Source organism: Euprymna scolopes, chromosome 36 (genome assembly GCF_053919585.1).
Source record: "Euprymna scolopes isolate OS-2025 chromosome 36, ASM5391958v1, whole genome shotgun sequence".
Lineage (NCBI taxonomy): Eukaryota > Metazoa > Mollusca > Cephalopoda > Sepiida > Sepiolidae > Euprymna > Euprymna scolopes.
Window position 1 is genome coordinate 77372395 of NC_136517.1, and position 12461 is coordinate 77384855.

Consider the following 12461-nt stretch of genomic DNA (forward strand, 5'->3'; position numbering starts at 1 on the left):
AACGACATTACATACGCATCTATGTGTGAACTTAAAATATTATGTTATTTCCGAGGAGCGCCACAATCAAAATCTCAACATCTACAGAGGCAGTAGATCATATTTTTCTCCCTACCTAGTCTTTACTACCACTACTCCCACTAGACACCGGCGCCATCTCCACATATTCCTACTCTGCTTGGTTTGCGCCGCTCTTAACTAGTTAATATTCACATACAGATACACTAACATTTGCACGTTATCACTTCTAAATAATAATTTCTCCCTTGCCGATATCCACCACTGCTGATTGGATGAAACATAGACATTCTTTAATTCTGATATTCGCTTCTTTTACCATTAAACGAACGCTTCCGCACTTACAAAACATGTCGCTATTTATTTACATATCCATTCGCTTCTATTTTTCGTTTTCCTTAATTATCAACATTACCTTGGCATTTCAGGACTTTTCCTATATAAAGTGATTTCGCGTGACATTGTATTTTTTTAGATGTAGAAATTTGCGAATAAACGTAAACCAACCTGTGATACTATAAAGTGGATCTGAGTGGGGGGGGCAATAGACAAAGAAATAGGAAGTGTCTTACAATAAACAAAGAGATGGGAAGTAGCAAACGGTGAATCTTTAGGTATTTTTAGATCGAGCCTTTTTGATTTGACAATGACAATAGAAACATACAGAACAAATTACACAGGGAAGGGCAGCTTCCGGTAGCCGGAGTGGGGAGACTTCAGATACCGACGCAGAGAGTCAATTGACAATTAGATGCTCTTCACGGCGGATAGGAGTTGATAGCGACAACAGTTGGACAGTTTTTAGAGTTGACTGCGAAACAGAAATGAATTGCAACTGACAGACGAGCTTAACCTTGGTAGTGCGCGGGGGTTGGACTTTAGCTTCACACACACCCAGATGTATGTATGGGAAACATTGGCGTTGTTTTTTTTTCATGTTTGTTTTATTTTAATATTTCTTCTTTGTGAAACCATGTGTATTCCTATCAACAGTCGCCAGCGAGAAAATGACGATCCAGCCATAAGAGGAATAGTCGAACAAAAAATCCACAACACATGATGTTGGGAGTCGGCGATCTGACTGGGCCATGCACGTCTGGTTACAAACCTCCGTCTTCCTACATCCATTCTAATCATTACTGGCTCCCCCTTCTCTCTCACTCTCTCCTTATTCGTTTTATCAATTGCCCTTCAGTTAGCCAAGTTGCCTAACTGTTTGCTCACTTGAAGTGATTAATGATTTTTTTAAACCCTTTGTTTTTCTTCTTCAAACTGCAATTAGTAATTAATCTTCATTTTGATTTTGTTAGGTTTTAAGATTTACACTGTTAAGGATTAATATTAGAAACAATTGTACGTAAAATGTGAAATACAGTTTTACTAAATATGTATGACAGTTCTTTTTTTTTTTTTTTTTTTATTACATTTTCACCCCAAACAAGGCACATTGCCACTGTGGTGTAGGGGGCTACTATCAGGGGCAGCAACTACTGGGGCACTATGTTGGGATTTGGGCAGCAAGATGTCGGTTCACGTTACACTTGAACTTCTGCATGTCAGTACAGTTGGGAAAGCAGGGACCTGGAATGGAATTCCAGAGTCTAGCGGTTCTGGGGAAGAAACTACTGGAGTAGAAAGATCTTTTACATCTAGGGATCTCTACTGTGTGGGGGTGGGATTTAGCTGCCTGTCGGGTTTGTCGAGGGTGTTTACGTCGTGGGGGCACAAGTGTCTGCATTTTGTCAGAGCATTCACCATTAAAATACTTGTAGAACAGGCAGAGGGATGCAACGTTTCGTCAATAGGACAGAAGCTGAAGCTTAGATGCCAGTTCAGGGCCTATCAGATTGGCGACTCTCTTTTGAACCTTGTCTAGGAGCGAGAGACTAGTAGCAGATGCACCAGCCCAAATGTGACAGCAATACTCCATACATGGGCGAATGGTGGCCTTATAGAGGTACAGGATACTTTCAGGTGTCAGTAGTTTTCTAGTACGGTAGAGAGAGCCTACCTTCTTCGCAGCGGCCCTGGCAATGTTTTCAATATAATTGTTCTAACTCATGTTTCCTGTGAACGTTAGGCCAAGCAGTTTGAAAATGTACTCTCAGATAAAGAGTCACTGGCCATTGCTATTGGTGGCAGAGAAGGTTTCTTGTAATTATTAAAGGAAACCAGTTTAGTCTTGGCAGCATTGAATGTGACCATCCATTTTTGTCCCCATTCCACTACAGATTGGAGGTCATCCTCTAGTGTTGGTTAATTATGGTTTCCATAATTGTTGGGTAAAAAGCTGGCAAGAGTCATACACATCTGGGTACAAACCTCCGTCTTCCTACATCCATTCCCATCATTACTGGCTCCCCCTTCTCTCTCACTCTCTTCTTATTCATCTATCAATTGCCCTTCAGTTAGCCAAGTTGCCTATTTGCTTGCTTAAAGTGATTAATGATTTTTTTTAAACCCTTTGTTGTTCTCCTTCAAACTGCAATTAGTAATTAATCTTCATTATGATTTTTCTAGGTTTTAAGATTTACACTGTTTAAGGTTAATATTAGAAACAATTGTACGTAAAATGTGAAATACGGTTTTACTAAATATGTATGACAGTTCATTTGGTTAATCACAGTTTCTATGCTTGTTGGGTAAAAAGCTGGCAAGAGTCATGTTTATATTTTAACTTAATATTTCAAAAAAGAAACTTCAAACATCATTAACATTTGGAATTACTTGAATCTTTAGGAAGTTTATTTTTCTTGAAAATTCAACTGATAATAGTATGTATTAATTAGAAAAAAGGCTCTTAACAAAAACAATAATATTAACTTTATATCAACTTCAGTAGTTTCCAAGAAAAAGTGGAACAGACAGACAAACTAATAGAAATATATAATAGAGATAAAAATTAATATCAAACACAAAATACAAGCTCACACTTTGTGGCTTCTGACCCTGTCCAAGTCACAATGGTCATGATCGTCTTCTCTCCGGGAGTTCTCTACAGGATTCTTTCGCACTGCAGGCCTCGTTTATCAGGTTGATATGCCGGTTTCTGCTGAAAATAATTAGCTTCTGATGCAGGCAAAAGAATACAAACTCAGATATCTCTATTCTACTCAATTAATTCAAACGAAATTTACAAAGTGTGTTCACATATATACAATTGTTCAGTTCGATTTCATGCAAAACACTTAAGTTCCAATTAGATTTAGTCTCTCGGTAGTGATGAACAGCAGCGAGATAGGGGTGTGGCGACGATCCCTCGGTTTGATTTCGACTCGCTCAAACTTGGCTCCAACTCTACTCTGAGATTTTTGGTGCAAGCATTCACTTATATTTCGAGGAAAGGGCTGGATCGGGTAAGCCGATGGGCCAATCACTGGCAGGTACATAATTTCAAGGGCTGTCCCGATTCTTTACACGGCCCGAGAATCTGTGATCACAGCTCAACTCCGTTCACATGATTAGAGATGTCAACACTGTGCCCCCGGTCTGGCCTTGTACTCAGAAGCAGATGTCCTTGAGTTGGGTTTCACCAGATCAAGAACGAAATTATATTTTGTTCTTGCTTTCAAAATTTCATCACTTGTCATTTTTTCCAAACAATAAAAAGTATGTCTGTTTTACGAAACACAATAGATTCATAACTTTACTCTACCTTTCAGCCAGGTTACCCGCCGCTGCCCGGATACCCAGTAATGCTTAGCAGTTAATGCTGGCATAGTTTCCCAGCCTTACTCAGTGTTCAGGAATCTCAATCTTCCCCCCAATGGGGAGCTCTACCACTCTCAGAGGTGGTTACGCTACATTCTAACAGTAGCTAAATCATTTTCTGTGAATCTATTGCAATGGACATCCTGTAATTTCCAAATCGTTGGCAAAAATACACTCTGAGTGGTGATAGTTTCTTTTTTTTTTCTGAAGATGAAGTTTATCGTGAAAAAATGTCATCCATAATTCAACACATTATTACGTTGGTAAATAAAAAAATTATTAAAATCTTTCAAGGTTGTCATTTATTCAAATTACGTTATCAAGCACAATTTACGCAGACTTTAAAATTCAACTTCTTACACACTAATCTATATATATAAAAGCGAAAATGTATGTATGTTCGCTTTTTGTGTATGTCTTCAAAAGGATTTTTTCTGGCGGATTCTCGAGGCCGTCGCTCATTTTTAAACCTTTTTATATCACGTCTAAATGATGATATCTATGACTTAACAACGGTGGTCGCCTCTCTATTTAATTTGCCCGATTTTGAAACGTTAATTATTCGACATTTTCGGATCTGCACGTGTTGCATTCGTTTTTCGGCAAAAAAAAAAAACAAGCGAAACTCGATTCGAAATACTGGCCCACGACCAGTGGTCTCTAGAAAGCTATGTAACGTTTGGTCAATGTCGGCTTCGTCATATCAGACGGTTGCTTTCATTTCGAGACAAGACACTCCCCCTAATAAACAGGGAGCTGTTTTTTTCCAAAGTTAGTTAAAAACAAACAAACCGGTTTATTGACCTCATTAAAAACTGTCCCGCAGAAAATCTTAACTGCTGAATAGCTATCGCGTACCATCACCGCACGTGCATTAAACTTTTTTGTATAAATAAACAGACTCGCGTTAAATAAAACACTGTCCTGCACTCAAAGTTCACGTAAATAACTCGTCAAAAACGGGCACCTGTTTTTTTTGTTTTGTTTTTTTTTCACACTTTACTATTTTCCAACTGTGCATCAAGGCTTCGTTTTTTTGTTTTTTTTGACAACCAACGATTTTTCTTTTTATTTACCCAAAACCACACACACTTCCAAACACCCGGGCAACGCCGGGTACCCCTCGCTAGTCTATATATATATAAAATCGAAAATGTGTGTATGTATGTATGTTCGCTTTTTGTGTATGTCCACAAAAGGATTTTTTCTGGTGGCTTCTTGAGGCCGTTGCTCATTTTTAAAACTTTTTATATCATGTCGAAATCATAATATCTACGAGTTACGAACGGGGGTCGCATGTGTATTTTTTTCACCCTGACTTTGAAAAGCTAAATATTCAACATTTTTCGATCAGTGCGTGTAGATTTGCCTTTTTCGTATAATAAAAGGGTTATTCCAGCCCAATTCATCCAGCCCCGACACACCCCCTCTTGGATTTTTTTCATATTTACACCATACAAACTTTGGGTTAAAACTAAGAGAAATCTGCAATTTCAGCCCAGTTGGATTTCAGGAACATATTTTTTTTCACAGTTGGTTTCGGCCTGGAAATCAAAAATTGCTATCTCATGACGTAGAATTTTCGACTCCCGGCGTTTTACAAAATTTGCATTTTTGTTGCAAAAAATAAAGCTCTGGAGCTAAATATTCACACATATAAGGTTTTGAGGGCAAGGAATCCAAAAATCATGGTTAGAAAGATGGCAAATGAGAGGAAGTACCTTATTTTTACCATTTTAGGTGGTGCCGCAGCACTTTTTTAGAGCTTGTTTGGGGCGATATTTTATTGAGAAAAAACATAACTGTGGTGCTTTGCCAGACTTCTCCTTTGGATTTTTAAAGTGACAATGGGTTGGAAATTACAAAAATCAAATAAAACCTTTCGGCATATTTGACATTTCCAGACACTAAAGCCTCAAAATTGGCATTTTTATAAAAATTTAAGGATTTTTTGGTGAATTTGGCAACAATCTAATCTTAAGTTATGATCAATATCTAGAGCTGAAAAAAGACTTGGATCGGCTCATTATAGCCCATTTTCATAATATAATGTCAAATTACATCATATAAAAGGATATGGACCCCTACTTCACAGTCAAAATGGACAAAAAAATAGTCGAAAATAAAAGACTGATGCATAATCTAGTTTATCATAAGAAAAACTGTCAAACAAATATAAAACAGACATTTGTTATAACTCCAACTATCGACTTAATCTGTCAAAATAGTTCTGAGTCTTATTTTTCTCCTCCTTGGTGATGAAATATGTTCTACCATTCACTGAAATACTTGGGGTCTGCACTCTCATAACGACCTTGCTTAGTGGAATATAGCCTCTATCCCTATTAGTTGGCCAGTGGAATTGATGTGATGGTCCATGTGGATGCAGGAATTTGCAAGTAAGATCTTTCTCTTCCCTGTTGACACTCTCAATCAATGCTAACCACCAATACCCATCAAAAATGCAAGTAATGTAGTCATTGCATTTGAGCAACTCCAGAGTTTCATCTAGCGGCGTAGGCATGTCCAGGAAAGAATGGTCGATAAAGATCGTTGTCAGCACTCAGTTGCTTGCCCTGAATAGTAAACTGAGAAGTTGGTTTGAAATAGTGACAGCTCCTTGTACCAGGCACAGTATCTCCCAGTTTATATCTCATTTGAAGTTTCTCTCGAACTGAAACCATGTCTTCTTTGTCGATCTTTAGAAACATGATACCAGTGATCGATGATCTGCAAAAGTCTGCAACAGCATGAAAAGTGAGTATTTGGTCTTTTATTGGCCTTTGCAAGCTGGCACGGAGAACTTTGCGTTTGACAGCCCCACCAATTCCATCACAGGGTGATTTGCCATGGCTAGTTGCAAAAAATGCCCAAGTTGCATCAATTCCAAAATCTGATGAGTGATGGCAAAGGTTAATAAATGCTTTGAAGTTTTTATATTGGGCAGCACAGCCATCGCTGAAGTACTCTACACTCTTGATCCAGGGAAATTTCTCTTTGATGTACAACATCACCATTCTTTGCAGTTCATGCACAAAACAGGTGTCATGCTCAAGGTCATCTGAAATGATGCATAATGAGATCTGTTGAAGTTTACCATTGTTATCTTTGTAATAAATTACCACTGGATGTATGGTACACTGGTCTTTGTTCCAGTGATATCCCTGGATCTCATCTTGCACCACGTAGTGATAATTTTCCGCAAAGTCCAAGAGAAGTATACATTCGGTCTCAGTTATTTCTTCTCTTCTCTTTTTTAGATACTGCGCTTGGCTCTTTGCTGTGAAGGAATGGGTCGTTAGATTATCAACATTGTATACCAATATCTCTATGAAGTAATCTACATCAGCCATCTGTGTCCGTAGCATTGTCCTATCCACACTCTCCCACTGACTATATGACATCTCACTGTCAATTTCCAATTCAGTAAATTTATCTCTGATATACTTCTCTAGAGCAGGGAAACCTGGGCATTTAGGACAACGGTGGACCATACATTCAAGACTATTGGTGTCGCAAACTACCAAGGCCATCAAATCTTTGTAAGTGATATTAAAATTGGGATTTTCAGTTGGTACATTAGCAGCACTCTCATCTCTGGATTCTTCAGCTTTCCTTCTGAGCTGAGTCTTGACAGTTGAAACAAAGCAGTCAACAAGCAATTTGGTATTTTGATGGTGGGTGCAAACACAAACTGAATGAGAACCTGATGTCAAGACGGTGACGCACCATTTTGGACGGAGCTCACAGAACTTTGAAAGACCTATTTTGTGTTCAGGATAGCTTTCTTTGTAAGCTACATAAAGCTCCTTAAGATTGCATAATAGGAGCCGTTTCTGGACATTAACTTTATTACCAATGCTCACAAAATCTTTCCCTCCAGGCATTAACCGTGAAAATTCATTGTCCTCATAGAAAGCCAAGACAGAATTGATAACCTCTTTTGAGAGACCTCTCCCCTTCTTTTTCTGTGGCAATGAAAGAATACCTCGATCCTTTTTCAGTTGCCGTGCTTCACGTACTATATATTCAGAGACATTGAAATATTCAGACACCTCTTTTCGAGACCAACTTTCCGGAGCTAAAGTCATCAACTGGATCCTCTCACTGGTTTTCATTTCTTTATTCTCAAGTTTGTCCTTCATTGCATCCAACAAACAATCATAATCTTTTGCCTTTGCCACTAAATCCGTTTGACTCGTTTGGCTGCTAATAGGGCTTCCTAATTCAGGGCTAGAGATGTTAAGGACTTTGGCAGCTGCCTCTACTTGCATTTCATAGTTTCTTTCTAATTTCTCTCTGACAATATTGATTTTTGTGTGCTTCTGCATTCTACCGGTTTTTATAGGGGATATATCAAACATCATTAGACTGTCATTCAGTTTCTCTCTCTTTTGTTCAATTTGCGACTCATTTTCAAGGTCTTGGTTGTCACTTCCTTCTGTTTCACTTGTATCTTCTAACTTCTTGGCAGCTACTTCACAGTGACGGCAAAGCTTCCAGCCAGGAACAACATGGTAGCCCTTCTGCTTTAGCATCTCAGCCATGTCTAACTTGATAGCACGATCACCCTTTACCTTTCTTTTGTGCTTCAAAAAGATGTTGCAGCACTTTGTATATTTTTTCTCAAAGTAATGCCCCAAATGAAATTCGTGATACCTGCAAATGTTAGCAACGGTTTCATCAGTGAGTGTGACACCAGCTCTTAATTTGAGCACAGTTCTTACATCATGCTCTAATGCAGTTATTGGTGTTGAAGATGGCTTCAGATTGCGGTGACATGCACTCTTCATTAGTAATCCAAAAGAACATTGAGGAGCACTTGTCATCAATGATGTATCTCCTCCCTCTCGTTTCCTTGGTTCAGAAGACATTCTTAATTTATTGCTCTGGAAGAAAGATGTGAAATAATAATTCACAATGAGCAGAATATGCAATACTCAACTGAATCAGAACTTTTTGAGATATTGGAATCAGAAAAATTTTAACCTAATTTCTGATTCCAAAAACAATTCTTTTAATATCATTTTAAACTTAATTTTCCACTGCTGGTACTGATAAATATTTATTGTTTTTAAACTATTAGTAAAAATAAACTTTAGATCATAATAACATCAAAATAAGGTGTAAATTTAATTTACTTGCATAAAATAAACAAAACAGAAATTGAAACTTCATGAAAATTCGTTCTTAACCTTTAGAAAATGCAGTTTATTTACAAGTTTATAAAAAAATGGTTTTCAAGAAAAATAATATCAACTTTATTGTCAATTAAATCAAACGTAGAATATAAAACGTGCCTTTTTTATAATTTATTTATTTTATGCTTTTGTCCTCTATGACAAGGCAAAAGATGTGAAAAAGAACATCTTACCAAGTTTGTTTAATCTTGGCCATGTTAATGTTACTGATAAAACTTCATAAAATCAGTAAAACCACGTCCCTTTCCTCCTAACCTTAAGTCCTGATGGTAATACGAATAATGAAATTTAATAAAATTAACAAAAGATAAAAAGTATATGCGATGTGGATGTAACAGGGTTTTTAATAGTTAATTTAGTGAATATAATTCTGGCATTTTTATTGTGTTCGCTTATCTTTCGCGGAAAGACAAAACAAACGGCAAAGTTGACAAAATGCGTCCTAGCCGCTAAAAACTGATGGGGTGCAGTTATGACAGCCGGCTTATCATAATTTCTTTTATAAGCCTCCGAGTAGTTTTTGATTGTGTTCGAAAGATTAAAGTCTAAAATAATCTTCAAAAGAAAAAAAAATGTATTTTCACACATGAAAAAAAAGTTATGAAGAAAGATATGAAAAATCAAAAATATAGCTAAATTTCAAAGTTTTAGAATTTTCGTAAACATTTTCATTATAACTTTTTTTTTTGTAAAAATACATGTGTTTTGGAGAATAACTTTAGGTTTTAATCACCATCAAAATCAAAAACTAATGGGAAACTTATAAAAAATTATAATAACCTGACCTTCATAACCAAAACAATAATTATTTTAGCATGCAGATTGAGAGATGAGTTTTGCATTTAAATTTAACATAAAATTGATTTCCCATACCATGACCATTCTTACTTTTAAAGCAATTAACAATTTTTTTTCCAGATATTATTACAAATTAATATGCTCACGGTCACTTATATTTCTATAGTAGCAGATGAATGGATGCGATGTAGCTTGATTTTTATTCCAGTGGAATCTTTAAGCCACATCTTGCAAAATAAATGAATAATTCTCAAAAATGCCCAGAATTTATTTCCGATAACAAATTTATTGGTGCTCATGCAGAATGCGGACCATGATATTTTTTGATAAGATCAAGTTTAATTTACAACATTTTTGTTTATTTAATTGTTAGGTGGAAGAAGAAAAGTTATAAAATGTCATCTCCTCCTCATTTAAAAAAAAAAAATGAATTTCTAAATAACATTATTTCAGCACGGCTTATATTCTGCATACATACCAAATTTATTTTATTAACTATCCGAAAATACTTAAATAACTAAGAAATACAGGGCTTATTTTAAATTAAATTTACATGTGAATAAATTCTAAAAGAATTGATATATTTCTTTGTCAAGTTTTTTCAGTGTGTTCATGTGTAATCTTTTAAAATAAAATGTTAGAATACCACTCTTGTTTATGAGAGAGAATTTTACTGAAAACTTATTTTAAAATAAATTATTAATAATAATAATAATAATAATAATAATAATATAAATAGTAGTTTTATATAGTAAAAAATATCTACTTAAATTCTACATTTAGATTAAAATATAACTTACATTTTTATGGTGACTGACGAAATTTCAATCTTCTAGTCTGTATTTGTGGGTCTTGTCAGTTCCAAGACAAACTCAACTGGCAAAACGGTTTCAGTAAAATTAATTTTTATTGCTTTTTATCTTCACCCATCCCCCTGTTATATATTGAGAATTTGGTTTTACAAACCAGTAAACAGGGAGCAGCCTCAACCAATAAATAGCCAGCAGCTTAAAAACCAAAGTTAAGACCTTTTAGCACCTTCTTGTTAGATTTGTCAATGCTGAAGGACTGGATAGAAATCAAAAGGTCATGTTTTATGGTTGTTGTTTTTTCCTACACAGCTAAAATAAATCCACATCATATATCTGTTATTAGGTTTTATTTGTACTGGTAGCTTAAAAATAAATATTCCTCATTTTATCTTTTAGTACCAGCTATGGAAAAGTTTAACATTTTTTTTTCAGAATCGTTTTTGAAATTGGAAATTAGGCTAATAATTTAGATCATTTCATTTAGATCAGGTCACTTTTATTATTTTGGAATTTCTTAAGAATTTTATAGGGGTTACTCTCAAGGGGTGCCCGGAAAACTCGTCTCGGGAAAACTCGTCTCCGGAAAACTCGTCTCCGGAAAACTCGTCTCCGGAAAACTCGTCCCCTTTCGCTAGGTAGGAAAACTGGTCCCTTATTGAATAAATATCGATTGAAAACACATTTTATGATCGTTCTTGAAGGAGATATGTTTTTTAAAATAGACTATAGCCCCCCCCCCCCCATAATATTTTAAAAAATATATTTTTACTTGTTTAATGTTTTTTTTTTTTTTTTTTTTTTAAATAAAATCGATTTTCTAAGTGTTTGTTTTCTACCTAACTGGCTAAGTTCATAGTGGTTTCACTTCTTTTAAAGCGTTTATTATGTTCATACAAAGTTAATTACACATTTTTTTTTTGTTCTTATTTTAACGATGTTTTTTGGAGTCATAAAAACAATAATAAAAAACAAAAACAAAAAATTTAAAAAACAGGGAGCGATTCGATTTTTCGTTACTTTTTTGTTTTGTTTTTTATTATGATAGTTTTTTGTTGTTATGTTTTTGTTTTCTGTCATACCAAATGCACTCATGCGTTATTTAAAATTATAATTTTATCAATTATGAACATTTATTGTCGTCCTGTCAAATTTTGCAAAAATTAACTAATAAATTAAAAGCGAAATATTTTTTTGGCGCGAGAGATGCCATGTGCTAACAATCTCTCGTTAACTAATATTTAATTTTTTTTAATTTTTACTTCAAAATTCTAAAATCAATCATTAAGAGAAAAAGTAATCACTAAATAAATTTATTAATCAATTTTATTGAAAACTCCGCTATCGTTTATCAATAATCTTTTAAATTTCATTTATTGTTGGTTGTTTTTTGGAGGGAGATATAGTTTTTACCCTCTCTCTCTCTCTCTCTCTCTCTCTCTCTCTCTCTCTCTCTCTCTAAATTATATTTTAAAAAAATATTAAAATTTATTATTTTCTTTTTAAAACCAAATCTCCCTCAGTAATTTATTTAATTTTCTATTTTTAGTGATTATCAATACCCCTAAGATGTGATATACCGGACATTATTTCTCGTTCTCACGTAACACTCGACATGTTTTTGTTTGTTTTCTGTGTTTTTTTTTTCTTTCCCAAATAAACGATTCCAAATAAATTAAATAAACAACATAGTCGGCGAGGTAGAAAAATCGATTTTACCCTTTTATAAACAACAGTATATAAGTAAATTCTTTTTATATTAATATAAAAAAAAAATATGCGGTCTCGTTTATGAACATAATAAACGCTTTAAAATAAGTGAAACCACTAAGAACTTAGCCAGTTAGGTAGAAAACGGACACTTAGAAAATCGATTTTATTAAAAAAAAAAAAAAAAAATTAAACAAGAAAAATTTTTTTTTAA

At 34.9% G+C, this 12461-nt stretch overlaps 2 protein-coding genes across 2 annotated transcripts in view; one reads left to right on the forward strand and one right to left on the reverse strand.

The window, feature by feature from the left end:
• The window catches only part of LOC145260619 (translation initiation factor eIF2 assembly protein-like), a gene marked incomplete in the record, with an annotated part of 69209 nt that overhangs the window by 29686 nt on the left and 27062 nt on the right, over positions 1-12461 (forward strand).
• Positions 6234-8952, reverse strand: LOC145260187 (uncharacterized). The gene has a single exon (XM_080118011.1). The coding sequence runs from the start codon at positions 8601-8603 to the stop codon at positions 6234-6236; it is 2370 nt and encodes a 789-aa protein (XP_079974137.1). The 5' UTR covers positions 8604-8952.